The 18,018-nt window shown below is 47.7% G+C and overlaps 1 protein-coding gene across 1 annotated transcript in view; it reads right to left on the bottom strand.

The window, feature by feature from the left end:
• PIK3R3 (phosphoinositide-3-kinase regulatory subunit 3) overlaps positions 1–18,018 on the bottom strand; it is a 411,089-nt gene that overhangs the window by 266,821 nt on the left and 126,250 nt on the right. Inside the window, exon 2 of the mRNA XM_085602758.1 lies at positions 4,817–4,988. Coding sequence (XP_085458884.1) covers positions 4,817–4,988 — 172 coding nt within the window. The remainder of the gene's footprint in view (positions 1–4,816; positions 4,989–18,018) is intronic.

Below are 18,018 nucleotides of genomic sequence, written 5' to 3'. Positions count from 1 at the left end.
AGAGTCAAAGGTATCATTAGTGAATGGGTTGTGGGATTCGTCTGTGAGCGGTGTAGAGAGGGGGCCTGAGCGGGATTGAGATTACTCATAGAAGCATCCTCATACACTCATAAGGACTTAAACAAGTCATCATCCACAGAGCCACCAGGCAGTAGTCTTCAGCGGTCATCCTCCTGTCACAAAGAAGTGATCCAACCCTAATGGGATCAGAATAGATGATCCGTTGATTCACATAGAAAAGTGTTCCCCTCAATTGCATAGCACCCCAGTTTTGGGGACCACAAACCTACACACCTGCCTAAGTGCCTGGATATTCTCTCGGGTGATAGTTGCGCTACACAAATCAATATAACATAACATAATAACATTTTGATGGACGGTAAAGTGCTTAAAGTGTGGAGTTCAAACATCAAGGCAGCAATTGCACACCGGCCTGGTTGGTGCCCTCTTTAACCACCAAAAACCAGTTTCGACAAACTGTTCCCATTGGTATTGTCACTTTAATGGTGCATTCGTAGGATTAAGCGTGACTAGCGTCGTGCTCCGGTAGGGCAGCAGTATAAGCAAGACTTGCAGTGCAAAGGTTTTGGAAACCAAAATTGAAAAATGGCAGCGTGCTTTTTGAGTGCTCTCTTTACCCCACGCAACAAGGCCATTTGAGGCAATTTGGTACCCAGTTGCGGCGCTGTCATGAAGGTAGCCATCTCCAATAGCCTTAATGAGCCACTGGCAACTAATACATTTCTGGATGGGCCACCTGTGGTAGAGGAACATCAAGACAGAGGTATGTGGGACCCTGGACCGTACTGTTGTGGCGGCGGGTCGACTACTCTTGGGCCCTTATCCATTATGATTCTGGCAGCCAAAAGGGCGCCTTCAAAAATATTGAGAGGATAGTTAGTAAATCGACTTCCTGTCTGTCTTCCACCAGTGTCAGGCCTGTTCTAGAGGTCCTGGGGCAGTTCATAGGTATTGAGCAGTTCTCGGGTGAGGAACCGGCATTTTCATTAAGTGTTGAGGGTCCTTGGCTCTTTCACAGTTCACGGTGAGCCAGGAGTTTTATTCGAGTCTTGGTTCTCCACGGGGTAGGGTGGTCAAGCATTTGAGGTTTAATCAAGGAGCTGATTCTTACCCTCTCAGATACCGTGTCATGCAAAGTAAAAACACTCACTGAAGGTCATCGTCGAGTTGCAGATATATCTTTTAAGGGGTGTAGATCTTAATTTACGGCAAGAAAATGCTCAACAGTAAAATACATGATAGACCCTGAAAATAGCAACTCTGGCTCCTCGTGGGTAAAAATACAGCACCATTTGTACTAACAGGGCCTATGTAGCAGGGCATTGCAATGTGCTTAACACTGGGGCGCGTGAGCAATGTACGTCTACGGGCTGAAGATCACCAGGTGTCTGCAGTCTCTGGACATCTTCTGGTCTCCGTTATTTACTTTGTCCATAGTTAGCAATTTTTCTAGGCGCTAGACATATTACAAATGTATAAAGGGTGCTATATGTGGCCACTTCTTGATAATTTCTTGTCAGCCCAGGCTTCATGGTGGGACAACTCAGTGGTTGTGAGCGTAGACAGGTGAGAATCAGTAAAACCTCTCAAACACCCCAGATCTGACCAGAAAGAAGTAAACTTGGTTTCCCAGTTCACAAAACTGAGAATTTTGGCAAGCAAAAGAAACTAGCCCAAAGTCAACTGGCCTGTCAGAGTTCCACCACTGATCAGTGACAGGGGCAACAACTCAGTTTTGGGGAGATCTTTTACAATTGTAACTTGTTCCAAACGTCAATGTTCATATGTGGAGCTCCTGCTGCTGAAAGGGTGCCTAAGGTAGCCTCCCTGGGGGTTGCAAGCTTTAGGGACCTGTGTCTCCCTTAGTGAACAGTCAGACTTTTTCACTAAGGGAGGGCAGTAAAAACTGTGGCTCTACAGGTACCTGGGAGAAGCACTGGTTTGGAGTTAGGGTCCAGCTGCACCTTCAAACAGAGCATCTCTGGAAGCACAGGTCGCAGGTGCTTCATATGGTTCAGGGATCAATGTGACAAGCCACCTTCAGGACAACATGACTTAAGGTGAAAAGGAAAAACTACCGAGCCCCTCTCAGGATGGGAAAGGGTGATACAGGCTTCCACAAGGTGGTCTCAAATTGCTGATGATTTGGTACCAGAATATTGTCTGCCAAAAATATTGTGTCATAAATACTGTGCCAAAAATGTTGCACCATTTGGGTTAAAAACAGAAAATCTGGATCCAGTGGGACATTATTTCATTTTTGTAAATTAAATTTAGTTCCCAATATTTGTCATTCAAACTTTCTCTCTCAAATAACACCTTGGCCGTTGTCATGAACTGTCTTTTGGGTTCGGGTCAGTCCAGCTGTGCTGTAGGACCTCTTGGGTCCAGGGATGGCTCTTCCTCCTGAGGCGCCCACCATCCTGGCTTCCGTTTCCTGGGCCTTCTTCTTGGGCTCCGCGTCAGGGCCGGTCCTTTTCTCTCCAGGGCACCTGAACTCCCAGTCTTCCAGGCAGGACAGCAGCAGGCTTCGGTACATCCCAGGCTCCTTACCAGCCATGAGAGGAACAGCATCCTGAAGTCCTGGTTCTGGTCACAATCTTTCCTTGGGCTAGACTGCAAGGCTTAGTTTGAGCCCAATGCAAGTACAAGGAACTGGCTCTGAAGGGCTACATCTCGGAGATACAGGAGGCAAGTCATGACTGATTACAAGGTACGTCGTCTTCAAAATGCCATTCCAAGGCCCCTTTTTAGGTCTCGCCTGACCCAGCGCATGCGCTGGTCTGGCGAGACTTATTGAGAGGGCTCCAAAGAGTGCTACCAGGCCAGCCTAGAGCTACAGTGCGCGGGCGTGGGCGCCGCGATTACTTTCACTTTTGCGGCCGCACGGCCGCTTTGATGTTTGATCGCGATCACTTTCGCGGCCACACGGCCGCTTGGCATAGCCAATAGGTCTCGCTTTTTGGACCTTATAAGTATTTAGTTATGCAACTGTTGCATGGCTAAACACTTATAAGGACCCAAAGGTGAGACCTAATGGCTATGCCAATGCTTGTTACAGGATGGGATGGACGTCAAATGTGATTCTTGGAGGAGACACTTAGTGGAAGCTTTCTGAATGAGTGACTCATCAACACAGCTGCGAGGACACAAAAGAGCACAGTGATCTGTGATGAACTACACACCTTCCGACATGCCAAGCAGAGGTAACCTTGTGTTGGACAGGCCTAGGGATGCTAGAAGCCCAAGCAGCTTAAACAGGTTTGGTTAGTATTTTGCTTCCAAACAGGTCTCTGGTGACTGTAGAATGCACTCCAGACACTTGTACAGGATCTTTGAAGGGCACGTGCTAGGGGCTGTTCCAAGTACAGTCAAGCCGCAAAGGTGTTGCCCCTGACAGGTGTTTGCATCCACCACTCTGTATTGTGTGCAGCGCGTCCTTGAAAAAGACACCATTAGAGCTCTGAAGTTTCCCTGTTCCATGAGTTAGTAGCTCTTGCAGTCCAGGATTTTGTTTTTCCTTTGCATTCTGGGATTTATAGTTCCTTTGATCCCATTATAACATCACGACTGCAAATTCCAGAATGAAAACAAAAACCGTTGTGGAGCCTTTGAGAGAAGTGGAACGTTTGGACATGAATGGAATTTTAATTTCCAGTTCCTTCTTTTCAGCTTATTTCATCTTCTTCATATCATTTAACACGCTTTTAGGATCTAGTGTTAGTGGAATCTGCCGTCGGACGCAGAAGATCTCACGATCCACGCAGTACGGGCAGATCAGCATCCCACCATCCCAGTTCCCCTTGGGAGTGGTGCCCTGTGTTTCAAGCACTGTAATGATGCCTTTCTGTTTTAATTAAGGGGGTGTGATAGAAGGAGTATTGGGGTACACCACAAACTCCTCTATCTGCTAGAAATGAAGATAGAGCCCCCATTTAGCCCGCTCCCAAGATTCTGGCCAGCAACTCTACTTATACTTCATCCAGATGGGGGACAGCACCGGAGCTGCGACTCTTTCCAGTATCAGGGACGCTGCTTCCGTCTTGTCGCCATTGTGGTTTCTTATAGTTGGCAGACCCTGCTATGTTATTCACCCTGTTACACCCAAAGAGGATATGAAGGGCAAAGAACAGTGCCTAGGTACAGGGCACGTGAGTGGCACATGGTAACTTCAGGGGAGGCGGTACCAACAACTGCTCCGCCACCTTCCACTACCTACCTATACTCATTTAACGCGAACTAGACCCGAGACATCGGGGAGCACCAGTTTCGTTACAGATGGACACATTCATTTTTGTGAGGCACGGGGAGATCAAATGATTTGCCAGAATCACAGGTTGTTGAGCGTTATTGCCGAGACTCGAACCTGGTTCCCCAACTTCGAAGTCGAGCGTTCTAGCCGTAAGGCTACCTCCTCTCCCCCTCAAAAAATCTTGTCTTGTGATGGTCCTATAGGCCGCATGATGGTAAGGCAGTACCCAAGACTCCCTGACATAGCTACTCTGTGATGAGCCGAGGGCCACATTTTATGACTTTTTAATGGTGTCTACTCTAGTGAGTGAATAAAGGTGAGGGACACTGACCGAGAACTGGAAAGTAAAAAAAAAAAAAACAATACCTCTACAAACCAGAAATGCCCTTTTGACCAACACTCTAAACATGCATGCACATGTCCCAGTTCAGGGCTCAATGGGTTTAACTGTTTAAAGTGAGGACAAACTTCTTTATGTGTGCACGTGGGGGGGATGCATGCCTGCTGTGTCTACACACGTCTCCATATATACAAAACACTGACCTGCGTTGACGTTTTCCGAGTCACAAGAGGCACTGACTTGTAGCCGGTGTGTAGATAGATTCGCAAACGCTTGAACTGAGCAAAGAGTCCAAAAGAAGTGGGCAAGCAGAAAGAACAGCAGCCGCAGAAGTTTGTCCATGAATACTCGACATGCCCGCCACAGAATCAGGAGCTGGGAAAGCAAGGAGGGACAACAATAAAAGCACAGAAGGTAGCATGGAACACTCCATCCCACTGAGTGCAAGCACAGTTGTGAATCACTTGCACCCCCACAGAGTTGAGTTGTATACTGTTGTCCCCGGGAAACACTGTGCTGCACAGAATCAAGGCGGGACGGTGTGGGGCCTGCGGGCACGTACAGCATTTATGTGCAGGGTGTCCTCATGCACACCCCAGATGTGTCTGTGCATGGCAGCTGGGGGCAACCCTTCTAAGGCAGCTTCTAGGACACCATGCAGTGCTGATAATCAATAAACTTGTATGGGTAGGGAGTGTGTGGGGTTTTTTCTTGCAGTTTTATATAGTGTGAACCCAACCTGAAGGTACTGGAGCGCTTTACATGAGCACCAATGACACCACACCAGGACACATTCCTTTTGTTCTCTTTTTTAAGGCACAGGGAGATAAAGTGATATGCCCTGAATCAAAGAATGTCCGTAAAATTAATCAATGCATAAAGACTTTCAACAACTCCTGGACACATTTGGAAGTTCCCGTCAATTGTGCAGCCGTGAATGATCCAAGTAGACTATCTCTAAAAGGATTTTTTTTTAATTAACCCATAATAATAGGTAATCCATTAAAATACATTTAATGTGAAATACAGTGCAACAAAAAGCTTTGGTGAAACATAAACCTAAAAGTTATCAAGCGCAAAGTACAGTGGTGGTAAAAACTACAAAGTGAGCCAACAGAAAGAGCTGCTTTGGAGAAACATGAACCTGAAATGCTTATCGAGAACAGATGGCTGTTGGATCAGTTCACAAAAGCAGCAAAATAGTTACATCATGCATTTTTCTTCCTTACATATGCAGGTTAAATTTGCATACAAAAGATGACATTCGTTTCGGCCCCCATATCAAACCACTGGCATGGCCTTCATCAGGAAAGAGGAGAATGTAGAAAGCCACCATACAATCTTTAGCAGAAATTACAGTGATGTATGACTATTCAGTACTTCCTGGCTCCTTTTAAAATGTGAACAAGATAGCTGTTTTATAGAATTAATATTATATTAATATATTGCTGGAATACAATGCCAATTAGGGGAGAGGAGTTGGCCTAAGGGCTAGGGTGCTCGACCTCATACCTGGGGAACTGGGTTCGAGTCTTGGCAATGACACTGAACATCCTGTGATTCTGGGCAAAGCACTTAATCTCCCTGTGCCTAACAAAAAATAAATCTGTGTCCTCGTGTAACGTAACTGGTGCTATGTAAAAGCGCTCTGATACCTCATTGGATTCGGGTCAAGGTCGACTATATAAAACTGCAACACATTTTTTTTTTTAAATGATATATTCTCCCAGATATCGCTTCAGAGATCTGCCTGGACTTGCAGGTCACGTGTTAAAAACCTGTCGAGCGCAACTGAGTCTTCCAACCTTACAAACTTGAGGTTGATAAATTGAGTGCCATTAAATTATGTACTAGTAACATTGGTCATTAACAAATTGTAAATATTTGGTATTAAGAGCTATACAAAAATAAGTCATGTCAATTCAGAGACTGTAGAAAATCCACACGGTTTTCTAGCTGTGTTGTGTTATTGCGGCTACATTGAAAAGATGCTCTTAGATCCCTTCAGGAGGCCTCGGGGCAGACAGAGCCGTGGTGACTGTGGTCATTTCCCACTGGTGTCCTGGGATCCGTCCCACTGTGGCTCTGGACCAAGTACAACTCTTTCCAGCATGGACTCAGGCGAGGGTGAGCAGTCAGAGGCTTCACAGAGATGTAATGTGTGGGGCAAGACCCAGAATGCAAAAGCCAACCAACAGATGCAATGATGTAACGTCCGGATCAATGCTTACCTTTTATGGGAAGAGAAAGTACCTTCGCCTCACAGTAAATACTGCATAGCCCGATGGGTAAGTTGCACAGGGCTGCTATGAGTTTCATCTTCACAGTGAGGCATGAGACCCCTCTCCCTGACCCTTCCGCTGTAGGTGAGACCCGGCTCCACCATCTCTGGTGCACTGCGGGCCTAAGCAGGATTAGACGCAGGTACAACTGGCTTCATGGTCTTTTTCCAGCAATATTGGGCTTTCCATGTTTAACACGTCTAAAGCTGCTATAAAAATAATTTTTTTAAATAGTGCCTGAGCTCCCACATGTGGTTGGAGTAAATTGGAAAAACACTTTCCACTCACACATAACATGTATTGGGCAAACAAGCCCTCAGTCTTATGTCAGTCAAATATGTAATCAAACCGAAAGAGAAAAGGACAAGAAGCAGTGGGTGTGCATTTAGATGAAGTCACCTGACCTTGGAGGCCATGTTGCTGTTAGCAGGGCTTTAAGTGGGCCGGGTCTCAACGGGTCTGAGCACCGGCAGTGTTTTTTAAGAGGGCCTTGAAAGGGGTCTCGTCTCTATCGGGCTCGGTTTTGTGCCCTGGCACGGGCGGTCCGTTTTTTTTTTTTTTTTACTGCAGGCACATCGATGGGCGTTGAAAAGGAAGAGAAATCCTTTAAAGAGAGTCATTTTCTCTCTGGATTTCCCTTCTCTTCTTGAAACTCAGGAGCAGCAACATTGTCCTGGTGTCACCAGGGCTTTAAGTGGAAGTTTTTTCAATATTATATACAAGCCATAGTTGCTGTTTATTTATCTTATGCAACTAGCATCCATTGACAAAGCCTATAGGCCTGACTTGTAGGTATGACGTGCCTTGTTGTATCATATATCTGGACACAATGACAGGAACAGCAAAATACAAGTCGGGTGGCACACTATGCTAAACACAGATTTTTAGTTTATGTGTCTTTAAGCCACGCCCTTACTCACACTGACCACGCCCCTTTGAGGGACCCACACCTCCCCCCGTTTTTTCCATCCCACTTAAAGTTCTGGCTGTTAGGGGTAGCATGGCTCCACATCACTACGACACCACTGCCTCTGGCCTTGATCGTTAGCAAGGAGTTGTTTTCAGGTGTGACGGTGGTATCTTGTTGAAGAAAGATCCGTGATTGGAGTCTGCACCAGGGTGACATGGATTTTATCTGGTGACACAAGCCTTCGTATGCTTGGCTGCTTGGCATGCAAACGCTACAAACTGAACTACTTTCATCTACTACTTCAGTAGGAATAATGCAAAGAAAATCTTACCAGAAGGGAAGAAAAGGCAACTTGTAGCTCAGGGCATTGCCCACATGCTGCAGGAATCGGAATGCACCAGTTTCAAATGCAATCGGTGACTCAGCATTTTATCCTTATCAATGTCGATAAAATGAGTTACAAAGAGTTGGGCAAATAATAATAGCAAAAGCCGGAAAGTTTGTGAAGTGAGTTGTATAAATGCTCACTATCATTACTTGATTTGCCATGCACTGACTGAGGGTGAACGATTGAGCGAGGAGAGTGGCGCATGTACAAAAACCATACCAAACTGCCTCCGCTCACGATCCCTAGTGGCTGCTCAGGGCCGCTGGTCGTGTTATTTCAGAGCCAACATGTTGCCTGTGCTGAGCACCCACCTTGGGACTGATAAGGGTCGAAGCGCACACGCAGGTGAGGTGTATTTGCCCAGGGTCACACAATGTCAGTCACGTGTCAGGTTGCTAGGAATAGAGTTGAATCCCATCTTCTCTCAAATTAACATTGTGCCCCAAAGCGTATGTTCTACGCCCACTTCCTGCTTTGAAAGGTGCTCATAGCAGGTCGGCTTGCCCCCGCCCCCTTCTCAGCCCACCTCAGCCGCAGGCCTACTTTCCCGAACCCAGCCCGCCCCGGCAGTAGCAGTAAGTCTGCTGCCTGTCTGGGTGAATGCGCCGGGCCCTGGCGCGAGCAGGTTACACGGTGCGCGCGGGCTCCATTAGCTAATGCACGGAGGCGAGGGAGGAGGCGGCAAGGCCCCCTCCTCCTGCCGTCACGTGATTCCTGGAGATGGAGAGTGCTATTTCGGTTCCTTATCTTTTTTTTTTGCCAGCGACAGAGATGATGTCATCCCTTAGCTGCAATGCGACCTCCCCTCCCCGCGCGCTGTAAAATTCCCTTAATGAGGCAATGTAGCTCCTGGCTGTCTTGTGTATTGATGTCTGGGGCGCAGCGAACCGCCTGCTGCGCCGGCGCATCTCCACAGGCAGCCGTCTGTATCTGCGCCCCAAAGCGCGGCTCTGCCGTGGATAACAGCCTTTTCCGATTAAATAAAAAAAAAATGTGGGCTTATCCGAGATGCCCAGGGCGCCTTTTCTTCTCCATCTGCTCCCTTGCTATGTTTTGTTATAAACTTTTCTGCACACAGCATCGTTCAGCAATTATTTGGCTTCTTGGCGCTTTACCTTCGAGTGGACAGACACATACCTGCAGTTCTCGGGCTACAAGGAGGAGGATAGGTGGGAGGGAGGGTTGGGAGGCCTCCGACTTCCTCCTGAGGGAGGGAAGTGTAGGTTTTCACAGTGACGGTGTTTTCGCGCACTACCCTCCGGCCTGACTCACACGAGTGAGACTGCATCACCTCCTAAGTGGTGCATTGTTGACATGAGTGGGCGATGGATTCCATGCCCTGCCAAACGACCTGGGTAGGTGCATGGCGGTGCTTCTGAGGGCATGAATGCTTGAGCCCTGGTAAACTGTGATCCTTGGCCAAACACCTGTATGCGCAGGGTGGTGCGAAGTTTATCACACTGCTAATTACTGGGTGCAATAAAGTGCCTACCCTCCGTGACATTTCTGTGGGTTAACCCTGCCTACATTTATGGAGAAAAAAGGCACACTATTTACTTACCGAGTTTGTTGTCCTAAACACCAAAAATCTGCATGTTATTCCCCATTGAAGGGAAAATATTCAGGGCCTGATTCCCAAAGGGCCTCGTGCGCAGGTGGCAGAGGCCCCCCCAGCCGTGGTGGAGTCTGTGCACTTGGGGTGGAATCTTCGCAATGAGAATTTTGAAGCAGTGTGGAGTCTCTGCACTCGGGGTGGAATCTTCGTCATGAGAATTCTAAAGCGGTGCAGCAAATACCACCTGCACTTGTGCGCAGGCCCGGAGAGTGGTATGTGACGCATTGCTGTTTCTAGTCTTGGGTATATTATTTCTGATCCAGGTTCGAATAGAAAACAAGTCATCCTGAGATCTAGTTTCACTGCCACCCTGTAGTTGGTTGCGGAGGGAGGTGTAGCTCAGCGAGTTGAACACTGCTGAAATGTAGGCAATTGGCATATACAAGTTCGAATGCTGACAGGGCCTGCGCAGCCTTTCATCTTTCCGAGAAGTAAAAGAGCAGTACTATTAAGTTGGAATAATCTTTACACCTGTTAGTTGCAGTCATTCGAAGCTGCAAACCTGTGGCAGTCAGCATTATTGAAATTTTGCATTACATCATTATATCTGATGTTTTTGATCGAAGCACATAAGACTCATTCCTGCTAGTCGGGCTCTGTACGGCTTCTTTAGGGCGCTGGGCCACTAGGACACAATGCCTCCCAGTGGCTCCCAAGGCTGCAGAGTAGGGCTATCCTGCACTTGCTGTGGCACAGGTGAGGGTTGTGGACAGGAATGTGGGGTTCTGTTAGAAGGGCGTGAGCCAAGAGTGGAACCTGGCTCAAGGCATATACCTAGCTTTGGCTCGGTCCGACGTCCTCCTGGACTCCCAAGTCGAAAGTGAGCCGAGCCCAGTGATGGAAATATGGGGGATCCAGGTAGATCCCAGATCTGGCAGCTATTATTGAGTTCAGGATGAAGCTGGCCACAGATAAATTTGCCCCCCGCCCCACTAACTGAGACAGTCTCCTCCCTAAGGGCTACACTAGCCAACCCAAGTGAATGTGCATCAGTCGGGGCTGTGCCCGCTTGGGACACTTGGCACCCCCCTTGAAGTGCCCTTCCTGTTGGCACTTATAGCACTTAGGGGGTTCCTTCCTTGAAGACTTACTATCAAGAAACCATCTCTTTTTTTCTCAGATGGGGGATGAAAATCCTGACCCATGGAATTAGTTTGGAGCCCTTTAGAGAACTCCTTGCTTTTATGTCTGTCCCCCCTCTCCCTTCTTCTAATGGGGACCCTGTCCACCCTTGTGGTGACCCCCCGGATACCTTCTTATGGACCCTGGTGCTGAACCAGCAGTCTGCCTCCTTAGCTAGCTGCCTGGGGTAAGTGAGCTTACTATCAATCAAGTGTTGGGGGCTGCTCCGGAAAACAATTACTGAACATGTGCTGTTCTGCAGACAGATCATCCTGCCCTTTCTAATCATTAACCTCACTGCCCTCCACCCAACCATCCAGTGTCTTGCAAAATGAATCTACAAAATCCACCCAGGACTGCTGGGGCAGCTTCTGGCTGTCCCTGAACTTCTTCCTGTACTTCTCTGGGGTAAGAATATATTTCCTTATTAGGGCATCCTTCAGGAGGGATACCTCGTCCTGCCTTTCTTCTCATGGACCAGTAGAGTGTTCCACCCCTTGCTTGGATATGCCTCCACAGACTAGCCCCCCCAGTTCTCTTCAGGGATCTTGTGCAGCTGTAAGACAATCTCATAAGCCTCAAACCACTTGTCAATATCATCTCCCACCACAAAATCAGGCATCAGACCTTTAAGAATATGGACCCTTTTGTCTCCAGAGGGCACTGAAGAAATGCTGCCACCATCACTGCTGGACTCTGCCTGTCGGGCCTTGATGTTTATCTCCAAGACTCCTCTCATGAGCCAAACTCTCCAAGGTAATTCTTTCCTCCAAGGCCAGTTCCCTGTGTTCATGGCCATGGCCAATCTCTTTAGTTCTGCCTCCACGACCAGTCTCTTTTCCTCCATCTGGGACAGGTTGCAATAGAACATACCCAGCACGGGAGGCGATTTTCAATCCCGGAAGTAGGTTACCCCTTGCTCAACAGGCTGCGTTCCGCTCTGATCCTTCCTCATCTTCCTCTTCCTCCTGGTCATCTGTTGTGACTGGTGTTAGAAATGGGGAATTCTGGTTGGCTATGGCTTGCGCCTAAGTCAGGCAAAAACCACCACTCTAGTCAGGGCAAGGAAGTTACACACCGAACATAGCCCCTGCTCACCCCCTTGGTAGCTTGGCACGAGCAGTCAGGCTTATACCATAGGCAATGTGTAAAGCGTTTGCGCAACACACACACACAACAGCAGCGACACACTAGGCACACCACAAAGAAACTCCACACAAGGTTATATCAAAACAGCCTTTGTATTATCCAAGACACATTAGAACACAATCACATATATACACTGTGCCAACTGGCACTAGGTAGTACTTTACAGGGGATTATATACATGACAGTGCCAATTGGGCCTCTGTCAAAACCATCACAACTCACAGAATTAGTGAAAATGACCAGTAACTACTGGCAACATTGCACTTAGCACATTATTATGCAAAACATAATCTGCAACAGGACACCATAGTGAATACTGGTCACAGTATACATCTCATAAGCGATTCTAAGGCATTAGGCGTTAACACATTATGCATCACATTCAGGATAACCACATTGTGCATAAATCATTAGGCCGACCAGAAATTACTGGTAACGATACACTTAGAACCACCTGTTAGGAGCAACCAGCATTATCAACTGTGCACTGTAGCACACCACATCACATCAACAGCGCACCAGAATGAATACTTGTAGGGTGCACACATTTGTAATCCTTATTGGCAACGTAATATCAAAACCTAATCACATTAGGGCATGAACTATAGCAGTATAACCTATTACACCCCTCCAGTAGGGTGTCTAGAAAAGCCCATGTCACCTGTACTGAGTTGGACATTTTTGTGCCCCCACCAGGCCATTGCCTCAACTAAACAGGCACCTGGACCGCAATTCGGTCTCCCCTCTGTCCCTTGCGGGGGCATGCGACCTGTACCCACATGCTAGGTTACCAAGGCAGCCAGCTGGTGCGGGGGGAACAACACGCACCTTCCCAACGCCACTAATAAGTACCGCTCACCCTATCTCCCTCGCTGGAGACTGCCCCGGCCCAGCTGGGCCGGGACCTCTGTTGAGGCTTTCCCTGCGTCTGGCCACCCGTGCACGGAATGGCGCCCCCCCTTCTCCAAAAATGAGGGAGAGGACTAACTCTGTCTCCCAATGGGTGGTCCACACCAATCGAAGGACGCCGTCAGGGGAAAGGACTCCATCAGCCTCCTTGGTGCTGCAAACACGGGCGGAGTCTCGTCGACGAGGCTTCTTCTCTGGGGAACTCACCTCCCCACCAGGCTTTCTCTCTCTTGGAGGGGGTGTCCTCTAGTCGCAGAGACTTCCCTGCCTTCGCCGGTCCCTCTGCTCTCTCCGTTTCAAATGCTACGGCCCGGCAGAGTACGGAGCGAAGTCTCCTGTTGGCTCTGCCTTCTTTGGCCCCGCCCTCAATCAGGCTTCAACTGCCTGGCTTCCTTTCCCGGGGCATGATGCCCCACCTGCAGTCAGGCCACAGTCGCCTGACTTCCGCCGGCTTAATGCTCTGCTTCACAGAGCGAAGTCTCTGTCGGACTTCTGTCCTCCCTTCTCGGCCTGAGCAGGGGGATGTGCCAACACGTACACTGGGCAGCCCTCCTCTCCACCATCGGAGGAAATACAGCACTCCTCATGCGCCAGACTGTATGAGAGGCGCTGGGCGAAAAGATAGGGCACTCCTCAGCTCCTCCAGAAAAGCGCTCCACACCTCTTTAAAATAAAGCGCTCTACAGACAATTTGTTTAAAGATGAAAGGAGGAGCATACCAGCGCTCCCCATGCGCTGTCACCAATCATGTAGGGCAAGCCACAAAGTCATGGGGGACCACAGGGGCACACCAGCAAAGTGTCCCCAGGAGGCCGGCACACAGATTTCTTTAGGCAGAGTGGTAGGTTCCCCCTGACCACAGAAAGGCAGCAGGTCAGCACATCCTGCAGCCCAGTTCCATGGCAGTTCCTCCTGGTCCCACGCAGTCTTCTGTTCCAAGCAAGTTCCCAACAGCAACTTTTCATGGGGTCACAGCCCCAATACTTGTACCCCTTAGTGTCTTTGTTCTCCCCCTGCCACAGGGCTCTGCGCAAGTTCTGGGGGCACTCACACCTTCCTCTAAAGGTGCAGCACCCCCCCCCTTGGTCAGTGTAGGCCCTGGCCCTAGACACACCACAGGAGGGCAGAGCCAGCATTGTGGAAGGCAGGCATAGTCCCATTCAGTCCCAGGGGCTACTCCTCCCACCACTCCCAATGCAGATTGGCCTATTCAGCCTAGTGATGACTCACCCAGCCCCTACCACTCCAGAGCCAGACATGCAATACACATCAGGCAGGTACAAAGACACATAGCACACAGAAATGCCCACTTCTAAAAGTGGCATTTCTAAAATAGTGATAATAAATCTGCGAACGCCATTGCACAGCCTTTTTTACCACTATTCCAAACATACCAAACTTGACCACTCTACTCCTCTCAGATCAGGAATTACCACTGAACAATTTATCAGGGAATCCCCAATGCATTCCTATGAGAGGGCAGCCTCATAGTAGTGAGAAACCAAAATGGCTATTTGTCACTACCAGGACATGCCACACAGTTAAGGCACATGTCCTACCTTTTACCTATATTGCACCCTGCCCATGGGGCTAGCTAGGGCCTACCTTATGGGTGACTGATATGTAGTAAAAGGGGAGTCACAGATGTGGTACCCACTTTTTGTGCCACGTCACAGCGGCAGTAAACTGCACGCGGAGGCCCTGCAATGGCAGTGGCCTGAGACAGATTTGAAAGGCTACTTTGGTGGGTGGCGCAATCAGCACTGCAAGCCTACCAGTAGCATTTAATTCACTGGCCCCGGGTATATGCAATACCACATTACTGGGGACTAATAGGTGAATTAAATTAGCCAAACAGGTGTAGACCAATCCTACCATGTTTACCACAGAGAGCACACACACTTACCACTGGACAGCAGTGCTAAAGTGCCCAGAGTCCTAAAACCACCAACACCATGTCAGAAAAAAGACTAGGAGGAAGGCAAAAAGTTCAGGGATGACCCTGCAAAAAGGGCCATTTCCAGCAACTGGTAGACCTCTGGCCATGCCCTCAAGGTCCTTTGGAGCTCCACCTTCTTGGTGTTCCTTTTAGCGGGCAGCCCCCTCTCCTGGTAAAACTCCTTGAGCTGAGCCACAGTGTAACTCAGCAGGATGGCAAGTTCAAACTCCATCTTTGCAGGTGAGGTCACAGACACAACCAGTCAGGTGAGTAGGAATGAATTTAAAACCAAAAACGCCAAAAAACGAGACTGTGTGTTAGATATGGAATGTTCGTGTACATCATATCATTGTATGGCACTAGGCTACTCCTCACCACTGATCATTAATGGTTCAAATTGTGTTACTGGTTGTTTGTGGTGTGAGCCCCTTTCAAGCAGCAACCACAATACTAGTCAGAGTAAGGCACAAGCAAACCGCATGCTAAACGGTGCTCAACCCCTGGTAGCTTGGCACAGACCAGTCAGGCTTAACTTAGAGGCAATGTGTAAAGTATGTGCAACACTTCATACAGTAAAACAGCGAAAACACTGTACAAAAAATATCCCAAACCAGATTAGAAAAACAGATCCGAATTTAATACATAAAACAAGACTAAAACTACAAAAATCCAATCAGTAGAACTGGAGTAATGAATTTTTAAAGAATAAACTGTAAAATAGCACCTAAAAGCAGAAAGCGCCAACTGCAGCTATCTGGTTGTTGTGGACAGGGTCAAAGTCAAAAGTTCAGGCCAACCACGATGGATCATATACAGTCCCAGATTAGTCCCGCTGAAGTTTTACATTCTTAGTTTTTCTACCTTAAGTCTTGTTTGCGTTAAAGGGTCGTTAAACGCAAGGAGAGTGTCGCAGGTGGTAGTCGGCGTGGTGCGAAGAGCAAGGCCTACCCTAGGGGTGACTCATATGTGTTAAAAAGGAAGGTTTGGGCCAGGCAAAAGGTTTATTTAGTCAGGTCGAAATAGCAGCTTAAAACTGCCCACACAGGCTCTGTAATGGCAGGCCTGAGACATGTTTGAAGGGCCACTTAAGTGGGTGGCACAATCAGCGCTGCAGACCCACTAGAAGCATTTAATTTACAGGCCCTGGGCACATGTAGCCATGTTTTAAGGGGACAACACAAGCACTTTAGCATGGTTAGCAGTGGTAAAGTGCACAGAGTCCTAAGGCCAACTAAAACAAAGGTAGCAAAAACAGGAGGTCTGAAGGCAAAAAGTAGGGGGAAACCACGCCTTGGATGCCAGATCTAACATTCAGCATATCTAAATCCCAGCCGCAAATAGATCGTATCAATTTACCAACAGCTTGGCGTTAGAGCAGTGAAGTCAGCAGTAGGTATTTACTGTATTGGCAACATGACGAAGAAAAGCACTGAGTTGAAATTGTGGCAAGTTGTTGCTCTTGTTAACGGATGCGCACTGCTTTATGAATGTATATCCTATTGTATTATTTACTTGCTAGTTGCATTTGCATTTTGTGAGACACCTTACTGGAATTTCAGTTGGTACCTATTAACTCCGTTATAGGAAAAGGTATGTATATTCAGCCGCGGCCTGTGCAGGTAAGAGCGGTAGGGCGGATTTTGACAGACGACCAGGAGGGGAAATTAAATAAATAATTAATTTTCCCTTGTCGTAGTCTGTCAAAATCACCCCCACCCGGCCCCACCGCCCCAACGCTCTTACTTGCATGGGCCGCGGCTCTGTATATTTATATTTCATTAAGACAGACGGTTTGTATTTTAATGCGTATTTTTATTGCATCTTGTGTTGTGTTTTGCATTGTTGTAGCATGACAATTGGTTTTCTGGGATTTGTCGGAAATCAATTTATGAGGATTATTAGTGTGTGAAATTATGTAATTTTGTTCATGAAAATTTCCCAAAACTTTATGGACTTTGAAAAATTATATTTTTGTTGACATCTCACTTGATTTTTCCATTTTAGGAAAAATCTTGCATAAAATAAATTACATGAGATATCATAAGGCGACTGGTTCAAGCAGAAAATGTCTCTTGCTGAGTAATGCAGAATTTTAGGCAATATTGCAAATGTATTGCCCAAGCCTGATGATGATGATGATGATGATGATGATGAGAACATGCAGTATTTTCATAGAAGATTGTCGAGTTTACTGAAACGACAACACGTGGCACGCCAGGTAAATTTGAACATATCAGTATGGCACAGCTTTCCTTGCTATGCAAGAACTTTCATCCCTGCTCCTGCCCGACCTTCGGATATTCAACCTGGCACCATCCGTCTGTAATCAATCCGTCTAAGTGCACACTGGGCCTTGTGGAACCTTTAGACCTTTTCTGATCACCAGAACAGTCCCTTATTCCATCCGTGTGTCTTGTTTTCGTCTGTCAGATTCCATCTGACAGTGGTGAGTTTTTGGATACCGAGGCGATAGCCTCATTACTCCACATTCACTTTGAGTTTTTTAGTCGCTGTTTAGGTTGTCTTATTGATGTGTGACGCTTTGTCACAGTTGAGGTTGGATCACAAGGTCAGCGCTGTGGTCAGTCCCTTATTACAACGGCTCTTGGGCTTTTTACTAAGCAGGGGCAGCAGACCAGCCAGTAAGCATCAGCCTTAGTCTCTACCAATCAAATACGAGTTTGACTGTGTCCCTCACAGCTACGGGCTAGCCCAAAGAGAAGGAAAGTCCTCCCCATTCCCTATTGAGTGAGTGTTAGTACGCTTTTTTCAACAGATGCTTTAGGCTGCTAAGAACACCCACCAGCCCCACAGGTCGTTCTGCGTTTCATGCCAGCTAGCCCAGGACTCTATAGATGGACTTCAATGGCTGGACAGCAAATGTTCATACCTTTTATTACACTTTAGATTAATGGCACCGCTCCTCTGAAGCTCACCAAAAGGAACAGCCCATCCTATATGGACCAGTGCTTCTTTATAGGTAGTGTTGGTGATCCTTATAGCCTGGCTCCTCTGTAGAAAAGGACGGCGCAACGCTCTGTTATGTCCCACGGTTGCCCTAAATACTTCCCGCACCACGATTGACTTGTAG

The sequence above is a fragment of the Triturus cristatus genome, chromosome 4_2 (genome assembly GCF_964204655.1).
Source record: "Triturus cristatus chromosome 4_2, aTriCri1.1, whole genome shotgun sequence".
In the NCBI taxonomy this organism is placed as follows: domain Eukaryota; kingdom Metazoa; phylum Chordata; class Amphibia; order Caudata; family Salamandridae; genus Triturus; species Triturus cristatus.
Note: the sequence above shows the minus strand (reverse complement) of the source record. Positions and strands in the feature narration are given on the sequence as shown.